Below are 13,306 nucleotides of genomic sequence, written 5' to 3' on the forward strand. Positions count from 1 at the left end.
TCAAGACATCAGCCAGGAACTTAAAGCTTGGTTGGATATGGGTTTACCAAATAGACAATGACCCAAACCATACTGCAAAACTGGTTACAAAGGGGCTTAAGGATAACAAAGTCAATGTTTTGGAGTGGCTATCACAACGTCCTGAACACAATCCTATTGAAAATTTAGGGGCAAAGCTGAAAAGGCAAGTGCGAGCAAGGCAACCTACAAACATTGCTTAGTTACACCAGTTCTGTCAGGAGCAATGGTTCCAAATTCCTACCAACTATTGTGAGAAACTTGTGGAAGGATAAAACGTTTCACCCAAGTCATACAGTTAAGTGCAATGGTACCAAATACTAATGAAATGTATGTAAGCTTTTGACTTTGCAGAAAGTAACAAAATGCCTTAAAACATTATTTCTCTCATTATTCTGGCATTTGGCAAATATAAATAATTTTGGTTCTATTTGACCTAAAACAGGAAAGGTTTATTCTGATTTCATGTCAGATAGTGAGGAAAAACATGCATATGTGTCTTTTTTAGATAGTTTATGTAAACTTCTTGTTTCAACTGTATCATAGTACCCCTGTAAATTAGAGCATGTGGCCTTTACCCTAATAAAGGCGAAAATAAACCATAGTTCATTTGTAAAGATAATCCATTAGATTGCTCATCTTGCAGGAGGACTGTTTTCTTACTAAGGTAGTATGGATGGGGTCAACCAAAGTCTGTCCACTTACATGTATGCTACATAATTCCCTAGAACACCCCAAACAGGCATTTCACTCAGTCATTATATAGAATTTTTCAACATTTTCACAGGTTCGATCTGTTAACTAAAAATATTAGCACTAACATTGTCATAGGTTTAACAAACAGCGACTAGTACCAAAGCAGCAATCTCGAAAAGCATTATTAACCTAAGATACTTATCAGTTAAGCCCACCATACACATTAGATTGCTGTTGGCTGAAAGATGGCTTGGCTAATCTTTTAACCGGAAGCCATGTTGGAGAGTTCTCCCATACATGAACTCTCCTGAGTTCTCTATGAGAGGGCTGCTGCCAGATGTGTGGCTATCTACTGGAGAACAAAATGCTTGAAATTGCACATGCTGGATCTTTACCTGCAGTGATAATCTACAGTCCAGGGCCCCATCAGTATTGATGGCTCTAAAGTTTACTTTCTAGGATTGGGTATTTTATTATTAATATTTATTTATAGCGCACCATTAATTCTATGGTGCTGTACAAGAGAAGGGGTTACATACAATATACATATATAAGTTACAATAGACAGACTGGTACAGATTGTAGAGGACTCTGCCCTTACTGGCTTACATTCTATTAAATCATGGGAGGAGACAGTGGGGGGGGGGGTGAGGCAGCAGCTCTGGCGGTGGTGAGGCAGCAGCTCTGGCGGTGGTGAGGCAGCAGCTCTGGCGGTGGTGGTTAGCAATAAACCACAGTAACACATCTTGTTGGCTGAATCTCTAAGCTTACCTCTAATTTCTTAGCTAGTATTTTCCTATAGTAAATACCTCTATCATCTACGGCATCTTCCCTCGCCCCCTCCATAGTTTGCTTAATAATACAGTTGTAACTTCAAACTCCAAATCTTCCACTTATGCACTGAAAAAAAGTCAGTCTGTACATGAGGAAAACTAGCATGTTATAGGCTGAATGTGTTAAAGAAAAAAAAAAACACTGCCGTCTCCAGGAAAAGATCAGCTGCCTGGAGAACAATGCCTTTACTGAAATTATATTTTATTTGGTAGTTATGTACATTACTCCCATAAATGAAACCAGTAATTTTACCTGTATGTGTTTTGGAAGCCTAGAGTCTCTGAAAATGGATGTTAAAGCCTTTATGATTCTATAATTCAAGCTGCCAAGTTGTCCTTTATGCATTTGCAAATATATATATATGTGTCTGTGTATATACGATATATATACTGTGTGTGTATACATATATATATATGTGTGTGTATGTATGTGTATATATATATATATATATATATATATATATATATATAATGTGTGTGTGTGTATATATATAATATATATATGTGTGTGTGTATGTATGTGTATATATATATATACACACAATGTAACATGTTTATATATTGCATTCATATAGATTTGTGTGTAATATATACAGTGTGTGTATATATATATATATATATATATATATATATATATATATATATATATATATATATATATATATCAAATCTGTATGCATGCACACATACATATAAAAAACACAGATGTGGTGGGAACATATCATCATGCATTTTTATTTTGAAGCTTGTTAGTCATCAATCCTAACACATTCAGGTCAGTGAAATAAATCCATAAACTGATAAAGGGTTATTTTTGGGATTACATATAGTCAAGCATCTTTACTAGTACGCCATCTTTAATATTAATATATCATCTGCTAAAATGTAGACCCTGATCCCAATACCGCAGACTTCCATTTTCAGTAATGTTGATTGACCCATCCAAGATACCTTCTTAAAAACACTGAGCTGTTCCTCACTACACCAATATAAACATGCATCCTCAGCATGGCAGATTGTGAACATCTTTTTTACAAATGTAAGATAAGGGGATTAAACTTGTTTTAACACTAGAACTACTGGACTCGTGACACCTATATAGAAATACATGGTGCAAAGTAGTCAAAATGACTACCTCAGTAGTTCTACTTCTAGTGTTAAGAGGGGAACAAAATCTTGTCGTTTTGAAATTCTTCATGTCCAGGACACCCAAATTCTATGTCTGCTGTTCACAAATCTGACCCCATTCACTACCCTTGAATATACAAGCAAATTAATAGCTTTAGCATGAAATAGTTTTGGGAATTTGCAGAACGGCATGATGTAGGAGCTGTGGTGCCAGACAACTCTGGTCATCATCCACTTGTCACCTGAGGCTTTTAATAATAAAAACTATTCCTGACCTAAATTTCTACAATAGCGATGCTCAGCCAGTGCCAGCTTTTTCATGTAATGTGATAATTTCATGCAGAGAGACAGGTCCTATATAGCTCTTTCTGGCTAATTTTAGGCCACGTAACCTGGAACCAGCAGTACTAACATCGACATGCTCAAGTTTATGTTGTGGGATTGAACCATTCAATGAATTGAAGTAAAAATGTGTATGAGTCTTTATTTAATCTGCTCTTCGACGAGTGATTATCGATCTCCAGATATCAAGGTTTGTTTCTTTCCTCTCCAGAGGCCACAACCAGAGGATGGAATTCCTGGGTGACTCCATAATGCAGCTGGTAGCCTCCGAATATTTATTCATACATTTCCCTGGTCATCACGAGGGCCACTTAACGGTGAGAAGCACATAAATCACGCTCCGAGAAGGCAGGCATCACAGGCGGAGTCGGGCATTTAGTGAATTATTCTGCCATTGATGAATAACTAGGTAGTCCGTCACCCTGGCTCCTTGCGGGAGATTTGTGGGGCTTTAAGAAAAATGTTGCAATGGCATAGCCTAGTGATTTATGAGCTTGAAGCCTCATGCGGTCTTTGTTTCTTCAGTTTGACGAATCAATAATGTAATCAGTGATAAGCTTTGTATGCTCGTAGTGGCACCGGTGCTTGTTTCACAGATAGGAGCATTAAGGCTCTTTGTGTAGCTGATTTATACCGGGGTAGTGGCCTGTTTGCATGCTGCTAACTTAATTAAAGTTACTGATTGTAACCGTCAAAAGTAATGAAGGCTTTTCATTTTGTTTTCCTCATGATCTGGAGGCATAGTGGGCTACCTTCACTTGTGTGGGCGCTATTTATGACATTGTCCTCAGGTTTTCGAATCCTTTTTTTAATCCTCAATAAACTCCTGATTATAATATCAGGCTATTTCATGGTCTCACTGCCCCAGACCTTGAGGAACCGCGGGTTATATTGTGATTAGGCTCTGCCAACCTTTTACATGTATGCTATGGACCTCATTCTGTGCACAAAGTCAAATCTAAATTGTTTAAGTATAAAGTATCAAATTAAAATGACTCCTTCAGGTAATCCAGGTCTAGGGGGGACATCATGTTACATATGGTTTCTGTAGGAATGCTACAACAGAATATGGGCTACGGTTACTGTAATCTATAGTTGAAAATAGATATCACGGTACTTTTTTGTTACATGCTTTTTGTCTGAGGCATTTTATTCTGCTTATATTGGATTTAATCAGCAAATATTTTCTGTTCTAAAAATGCTCCATGAATAGATGTGATATATATATTTTTTTCTATTAGAGAGACACTTTTCCATTTAAGACAATTGGAAGCTTATTTTAAGTAATTTTTCGCATGGATTTTGATGCAGAATGTGTCGTTCACATGGTGGATTTTGGCATGTTAAATTCTGCTACAGATTTTCATATGAACTATTGCTGGTCCGTACACGATTCCAGCAATATGTCATTTACTCTACTGGGTGTTAGTTTTGATTAAAATCTTATTTCATTGCTACAGATATATAAGTTGTCTGAATCTGAGCTATGTGTAACCCCACCCCCACCACTGATTGGCGGCTTTCTGCATATGCACAGTGTACTAAGAAAGCTGCTAATCAGTGGTGTGGTTGTACTGTCTGGAAGCACGTTTACTTGTCCTCATGGCAATAATCTGCTTATAAAACAGTGATTTTATAAAAACTACTCTAAGCACACCCAGTAAGTGAAACACCACTGAAATCGGGATCTCTGATGGGAAGATGAGTGGAGCTAAGTATAGGACAATCCTGGAGGAAAACTTGTTACAGGCAGCAAAAGACCTTAGATGGGGGCAGAAGGACGATGACTTGAAAGATTCTGCTAGAGCGACGCTGAATAGTTTAGATCAAAGAATATTCATGTGTTTGTATGGGAAAGTCACAGTTCAGATCTAAATCCCATTGGGAATCTGTGGCAAGACTTAGGGTACCTTCACACTTTAGCGATGCAGCAGCGATTCCGACCAGCAATCTGACCTGGTCAGGATCGCTGCTGCATCGCTACATGGTCGCTGGTGAGCTGTCAAACAGGCAGATTTCACCAGTGACCAGCCAGCAGCGACCTGCAAGCGACGCTGCGCTTGCACGGAGCTGGCGTCTGGAAGCTGCGGACACTGGTAACTAAGGTAAACATCGGGTATGGTTACCCGATGTTTACCTTAGTTACCAGCGCACACCGCTTAACTTAGCGTGTGCAGGGAGCAGGAGCCGGCACTGGCAGCATGAGAGCTGCGGAGGCTGGTAACGAAGGTAAATATCGGGTAACCACCTTGGTTACAGCTTACCTTGGTTACCTTGGTTACAGCTTACCGCAGGCTGTCAGATGCCATACTAAAAGGGGAAGCTCTGCGTCACTGATTAGTAGGTGCTCTAGGGTAAAATATGTCCATAGAAAGAAGATAACCCCAGCACACTACAACTCCCAGAAAAAGGCAACATGCAAAATTTGTATGCAAAAAAAATTTTTTTATTAATACAGTAACCTCTTGGGTGTTATTCAGAAAAAATGAATATGGTCCAACATACATGGACGTTTCGGCCACAGGCCTTCGTCAACATGGACTATTATCGTGCAAACTCAAATGCATGTAGACACTCAATTTAAGAGGCTAGTAGTAATGGGGATGAATCAAATCTCCTATGTATTTTACTGAGTAGGTTCATATATCCCCAATCTAGGCAACATTAATCATCAGGTGTACTATTAGCACAGGAATTCTGTGTAGGGTATATTGGTAAATGTGCTATCTAGACAGACCCTATATGTAAGACGCCAAAAAAGAAGAACAGCGTGCGTTGGGTCAGATAGCACAAGCACGTAATCTTAAGGTAACGTTTGAATTGAATCCTGTCTCCAAATGGATGGAACTGCTAGGAAGCAGAAAAATAAGAAAAAGAAAATGTAGCCACTATTAAGCGAGCCTGCTCTGTGTCTATTTGATAGTTCTATAATGTCCTGCAAAGTGGGAGGATTGGAACCGGTAGCACCGGAGGTGTAAAATATCAGGACTGAACCGTCGCTGGCGTGCGTTCTGTGTAAAGACTCTGTCACTGTGCAGCAGTCTTTACACAGAACGCACGCCAGCGACGGTTCAGTCCTGATATTTTACACCTCCGGTGCTACCGGTTCCAATCCTCCCACTTTGCAGGACATTATAGAACTATCAAATAGACACAGAGCAGGCTCGCTTAATAGTGGCTACATTTTCTTTTTCTTATTTTTCTGCTTCCTAGCAGTTCCATCCATTTGGAGACAGGATTCAATTCAAACGTTACCTTAAGATTACGTGCTTGTGCTATCTGACCCAACGCACGCTGTTCTTCTTTTTTGGCGTCTTACATATAGGGTCTGTCTAGATAGCACATTTACCAATATACCCTACACAGAATTCCTGTGCTAATAGTACACCTGATGATTAATGTTGCCTAGATTGGGGATATATGAACCTACTCAGTAAAATACATAGGAGATTTGATTCATCCCCATTACTACTAGCCTCTTAAATTGAGTGTCTACATGCATTTGAGTTTGCACGATAATAGTCCATGTTGACGAAGGCCTGTGGCCGAAACGTCCATGTATGTTGGACCATATTCATTTTTTCTGAATAACACCCAAGAGGTTACTGTATTAATAAAAAAATTTTTTTTGCATACAAATTTTGCATGTTGCCTTTTTCTGGGAGTTGTAGTGTGCCGGGGCTGTCAGATGCCGGCTTGGTTACAGCTTACCTTGGTTACCTTGGTTACAGCTTACCGCAGGCTGTCAGACGCCGGCACCTGCTCCCTTCACGTTCAGGATTGTTGCTCTCTCGCTGTCACACACAGCGATGTGTCCTTATAAGCGGGAGAGCAACAATAAAAAAACGAACCAGGGCTGTGTGTAACGAGCAGCGATCTCACAGCAGGGGCCAGATCACTGCTCAGTGTCACACACAGCGAGATCGCTAATGAGGTCACTGCTGCGTCACAAAAACCGTGACTCAGCAGTGATCTCAGTAGCGATCTCGCTGTGTGTGAAGTACCCCTTAAGACTGGGGTGTAAGGACAATGACTGTGAACATTTTACTAGAGCAACACAAGATAGTTGAGATCAAAGCATGTTCATGTTTGTGAATGGCCCAGTCATAGTCTAGACCTAAATCCCATTGGAATGTGTGGCAAGACTTGAGACTGGAGTGGAAGGACAACAACCATGAACATTTTTTCAGAGCAACACTAGATAATCTAGATCAAAGCATATTCATGTGTGTGAATGGCCCAGTCACAGTCTAGACCTAGATCCCATTGAAAATTGCTGTTCACAAATGCCTCCATCCAATCTCACTGAGCTAGAGCTTTGTGATGCAGCTGCCAAAAAGGCAAACACAAATCTGGGATGTATTAACAGAAGCATATAGAGTCTAGATCAAATGAAGAAATTATTGCCCTCCATTCTTTTTTAGTCAGACCTCAACTAGAATACTGGGTCCAGTTCTGGGCACCACATTTTAAAAAAAGACATAAACTGGAGCAAGTTCAGAGAAGAGCGACCAGAATGGTGACTGGTCTACAAACCATGTCCTATGAAGAATGATTACAGGATTTGGGAATGTTCAGCAAAAAAAAAATCGAGAGGAGACTTAATAATGGTCTACAAATATCTCAAGGGCTGTCATGCTGTAGAGGGATCAGACCTTTACTCATTTGCACAAGAAAAGACTAGAAGCAATGGGATGCAATTGATTGGGAGAAGACACATTAGATATTAAAAAAACTTTTTGACAGTGACGACAATATACAAGTGGAACAGGCTGCCACAAGAAGTAGTGAGTTCTCCTTCAATGGAAGCCTTCATACAGAGGCTGGACAGACATCTGTGTGGGATGATTTAGTTAATCCTGCTGAGAGCAGGCCAGACCCTAGAGGTCCCGTCCAACTCTACTATTCTATGATTACATTTTACAAAGACAACTGGGCAAAAATTTCAGCTTCTAAATGCGGAAAGCTGGTAGAGACATACCCCAAATGACTTGGAGCAGTAATTGCAGCTAAAGGTGGTCCTAGAAAATATTGACTCAGGGGGGCTGAATACAAATGCACGTCACAATTTTCAGATTTATATTTTTTAAATATTTAGAAAACCATGTGTCGCTTCCTTTACACTTCACAAATACTTGCTACTTTGTGTTGGTGTATCACATAAAATCCCAATTAAAAAAAAATGTTTGTGGTTGTAACTTGAAAAAATGTGGAAAATTTAACAAGGTATGAATTCTTTTAATGCACTGTTACATTTGTATTTTTCTGTATGTTATACATAGAGATTAGAAATGTTTTTTCTATATTAATAAGATTATGTCCCTTACAAAATGCCGACTTGGAAGATGGACTTTGGTATATTTAGAAATTCTGCTAAAATGGCAGCTGAAATTGCATCTTTCATTCCGAGTGCAAATACTTAATGCAATCATACCGAAGTTGTGCACTGCTAATGAGGCATGGCGGATGGTAATAGCACATGCAATACAAACAAATCTCTCTACACGTTGGTTATTATGTCAGATAGGAGAATAGGAAAGGACCACGGTCCCGCTCCTCCAAACACGAATGACAAACATGTTTGAAGCAAATTGTTGTTATTTTTAACTCTAATTTACTGCCACTCCGGGTGTAGACGTAGCGGTCCGCCTAATTATAGGCGCATTCCTTAAACACTCCATCCTATCACACAGCCAGAGATTATTAGAAGTAGCCATTAGAAATAGACATTTTCAGTGTGAGCCATTATAAATCACCGTCCTTAATATTATTTGGTAGATTCGCTTCACACACACACATATATATATATAATTATACATTATACATCTTTTTTCAAAGAAAACATATCCGTGTCCTTGGCACATGTCATTGTAGGTTTTGTTCTACAGTAAACCGCTTTTCCTGTTCCTCTTCCCACCTCTCCATTCGGCACACATGGCTAGTTTGATGTTATTTAGTAGGAGATGGGGTTATTTATTACACCTAAAAAGAATTTCTAGTGTTTTTTAGCATTCTATATTGCACATAATGGGTGAATGGTATGTTTCTTCTGTTTAGTTTTTCTTAGTAGAATTTCAACATATATGACCTTTAATGAAAACCTGTAGAAATGCATCAGATCTATTTTAATGGATGAATAAACAAATGTGATGGTGTCAGGCTGGAAGGTTGCTGTGGCTATCTTTTCCTATCTTCCTGCGGACATTTGACCTGTATTCACATGCAATATATTGCTTGAGTTTTCACTTGATAGTGTTACCTTATGGGACAGGTTATAGCTTTCACTTGTCAGGGATAGTACATTTATATCAGCGATTTACTACATCCATAATCCACAGAGGCTTTTTGATATTTTATGTTGGAGAGTGTTAGCACATGCTTCTGTCATTAATCTGCATAAGTGACTTCATTCTGTATACGAGGCACTTGGGACCCGATTCATTATTGCACTTTTGTTTTGTCTACTTTCTGCTCTTTTTCACCTCTTTTTTTATTCTCGTTTTTTCCCACTTTTATTTTGCATTTAATTTTTTTTAGTATCTTTTACTTGTTTGTGTCTATGTTCATTATTGTACTCGTCATTTCGGGTTTCCAAGTATTTTTAGTTGATTCATCAAGTGCGGCTATTTTAACAATTGATCATTTTTTTGCATAGATATACTCCAGTCCCCACCTAAAATAATTTCATATAAGCCTGATATTTTCACATTTTTTTAACATTTTAGTAAAATATGCCACTTTTTACTCTTAAAAAAATTCCACATGAAAATGTACTCTAGTTAACCCCCTCTCCTCCCTCCTCCTAAGGTGATTTCATGTCTCCAAATATATTGCAAAGTGTGCAACATTTTAGCAGAATGTGTGACTTTTTGCGCTGAAGTCCAAGATCTGGCTATGGTCAAAAATAAAGAAAGGGGTTTTTTTGTGCAAAATGCATAAACCACTTGTATCATTTTTGAAGAATTTGGCACAAAAACTTCAACAAATAACACAATACGTAAAAAGAAAAGTGACCGAAAAACCCTCAAATGAATATTTTTGCCCTCGATTTGTGTTTTACACATACTTAGCACACTTTGATTACTGTTGATTTCGTCCAGTTGTCAATTGTGATATTTCAGTTTTAAATAATGTATTTTATCTAACTAATAAAGATTGTATGTTTTTGTATATTAGTTGATGCCAAGAACTTTTTTTTTTTGGTAGGTTCCATGCATTCCGAAATGTAAAGACGTACCACCTCTTAAATGACCAATCTGATTTTGAAATTCATTATCATGAGGCTTTGATCTATACTTTAAAGGGAGTCTGTCAACTTAACCTGACCAATATAAAGTAAGCGCATAGGGCTTGATTCATCAAAGTGCTTATGCTCTAAATTGGCATAAAACACTTTGAAAAGTAGCAAAAATTAGTGACTTTTGGCTTTGTCATGCTAGTTTCCGGCAGCACTGCCAAAATAGATGACCTTAGGAGTGGTCAGGGCGTGTAATGTCTGTAAAATTCGTCAATAAGGGTGAAGTTTTTGCTCCAGAAATGTTACCCCAGTCCCTGATTGGAGTAACAATTTTGGCAAGGTGGTGCACACCATTAAGAAGACGAAGAATCATTCAGTGGATTGTGCCTCTTAAAGAGAATCTGTCAGTAGGACCAACCCTCCTAAGCTGTCTATATGGGTATGTAGATCCTAATAACTTGAACAAAATGGTACTTTGATTTCTGCAGACTGATCTATTATTCTAGAGAGATCCATGTTTTCTTTCGTGTAAATTAGATGTTCAGTTCTTTGGGCCGGACATAATTTTCCTTGAGAACCTAGCCTCAGAGCTTATGTTAAATGACAGCGGGTTACCAGTGTGAACCATTTAATGACTGACACTTTTCTCTCAGAATCACATACAGCTTTACAGTAAGATTAGCACGAACACAGTACAGCAGAAGTGAAGTTTGTCTCATTACAAACATTTGCAGCATCAGTTGTCCTCTCATAGGACAACTATGTCAGATATGCTGCAGAGCTGTGCTTGAATATAATTAACTCAGTATAGCAGACTTTAGCCTTGTCTGTTACAAACGCAATAAGCCTATTTGCAGTTGTTCTTTCACAGATTTGTCAGCTCTATTGCACTTTTTCCCCCAGTAGTATGAGGGGACTGCAGCTACAAATGTTTTTGTCATAAGACAAACTTCACTTCTGCTTTACTGTGTTAGCTTTGTTGTACTGCTCTGATCTCACTGCAGACCTGTGTGTGATTATGAAAGCACACGGTCAGTCATTACATGTCTCACACTGGTAACTCCTCTTTTCATTTAAAATAAGTTCTGGAGGCTGATTCTCAAGGAGGTCTATGCCCGGTCCATAGATCTTAACAGCTTAACAACTTATTAATATATCCATTAAACATGGATTTTTGTGGAATAAGGCATTGGATCACCGGTATAATTTTATTTAACGTTCCATGATTTGTATGACCATGTAGATGGCTGAGAAGTGTTTATCCTACTGACAGATTCTCTTTAATGAATTTGGTGCATCCAACTCCAAAATGTCCCTTCATGAAGACTGGCCTTTAAAATGCCAGTCTTAATTAATTGAGTCCATATCCTTTTTGGGCTGTATTGTTCAGATTGCTTCCTTTATTCTACAGAAACTCATGTTTAATCAGATATACTAATTAGTATGCTTGGTGCACCCCTTGTATGTACCATTCCAAACACTGGTTTTGCATGTCCCCACCTCCCTCACTGGTGATTGACATTTCTTGCTTTTCTGGCGTGAGCACTGTCTGCAGAAAAAACTCTGGTGATTGCTAGCGTTGACTTCCCAGTGAGGGAGGCTGGGTCATGCAAAGCCAGTGGATGGAATGGTACACTGAGCCTCTTGGTCATGCCAAGGGTACATCGGCACCTTAGCTAACATACTACATTACAGTTCAGTTTATACAGAACAGAGGTAGACATTCAAAGTTCTGCAATTAAACCAGTATCAATTAGCGGTTCAAGTTTGGCTAATGCCAACATTCTTTTCATAGATTGCATGTATTTGCAAAAAGCTGTCCTCCATCATGTGGATTGTAATATATATAATTGGGAAACAAGTTTAAGGAAAACATATCTTTCGTAGTAGGATGGACGAGGCAAAGACAAATGATGATATGTTTCCCTTATAAGTAGTGATGGGCAGTCTCAGATACCCGAGATCCAACCAAGTTTAAAAAAAAAAAAAACAGATTCAGGCCTGAAATTGATCCCGGATATCTGGCAGATGCCGGTCCCCATATAAGTCTAAGGGAACCGAATCAGGAGCTTAAAAATGGTGGTACAAGGGATAGGGGGATTGGAGCAGGCGTGTTATACTTACAGAGTCTCCCACATGGCTCTAACGCTACTTGGCTGTGTATCAAAATAAGTGGGGTCCGCATGTAGCTTTTAAAAAAAAAAAAAAAAAATTAAAAACAGTGGGCTGTCAATCCCCACCCTCCCCATACAATTTTGATACCCAGCCATGATAAAGCCGACAGCTTGGAGCTGGTATACTCAGGCCTTAGGTGAGGTCACTCAGTTCAATGAGGTCAAGTTACCTGTGATCACAGGTGGAAGAACGTGGGAACCTCCAGCTGTGACCACAAATAAGCTGAATGACATCACCGCTTATCTCGCAGCTCAGTCTTTGCCTGAAGCTCACAGACACAGCAATCTAAACGCAGACAGTGCCTCAAATTGAAATCAGCCAGACACGCTGTCACACAGGGTGGAGGCGCTGTCTGAATACAACCAATCAGAGACGTGGGGACTGTTGGTGGGCAGAGGAAGCAGTGCATATGCATAAGGTTATTGAGCAACCCCAGAACAGCCACACAGAGATCGGTAAGTATGAATCACTTATTTTCTTTTTTTCTTTGATTTTTTGTTTTTTATTACCCGGGTGGCTGGAATCCGGATCGTTGCCCAGAGTTCCCTAAACTCCAGGGTTGGTTCTCGGGTTCTTATGAAACCGCGCGGATCTGGACTTTTACAGTACGGGCTGTCCATTACTTCATATGAGATGACATGCCAGGAGCACACTACATGCCACAATAAATTTTGCTATGTGTCACTCAATAAGTACTTTCATTAGCTATAAGAAGTAGATGAAATTAGTGTTATTTTTGTATGAAACTGTTTTACCAAAATATGTTCATACTTTGAGAACATCATGGTTGTTCGATAGGATGTCACCCCAACTGCAATTTATGTTCTCCAGGTAGTTTCCTTTGTATGTCAAACCTGTTGTTCTGTAAAATTTTTTA

The 13,306-nt window shown here is 39.1% G+C and overlaps 1 protein-coding gene across 2 annotated transcripts in view; it reads left to right on the forward strand.

Moving 5' to 3' along the window:
- The window catches only part of DROSHA (drosha ribonuclease III), a 390,676-nt gene that overhangs the window by 348,681 nt on the left and 28,689 nt on the right, over positions 1-13,306 (forward strand). For both annotated transcript variants that reach the window (XM_075314852.1, XM_075314853.1), the window contains exon 26: positions 3,229-3,334. In XM_075314852.1, the coding sequence (XP_075170967.1) occupies positions 3,229-3,334 (106 nt within the window). The remainder of the gene's footprint in view (positions 1-3,228; positions 3,335-13,306) is intronic.

This window comes from Anomaloglossus baeobatrachus, chromosome 6, assembly GCF_048569485.1.
Source record: "Anomaloglossus baeobatrachus isolate aAnoBae1 chromosome 6, aAnoBae1.hap1, whole genome shotgun sequence".
In the NCBI taxonomy this organism is placed as follows: domain Eukaryota; kingdom Metazoa; phylum Chordata; class Amphibia; order Anura; family Aromobatidae; genus Anomaloglossus; species Anomaloglossus baeobatrachus.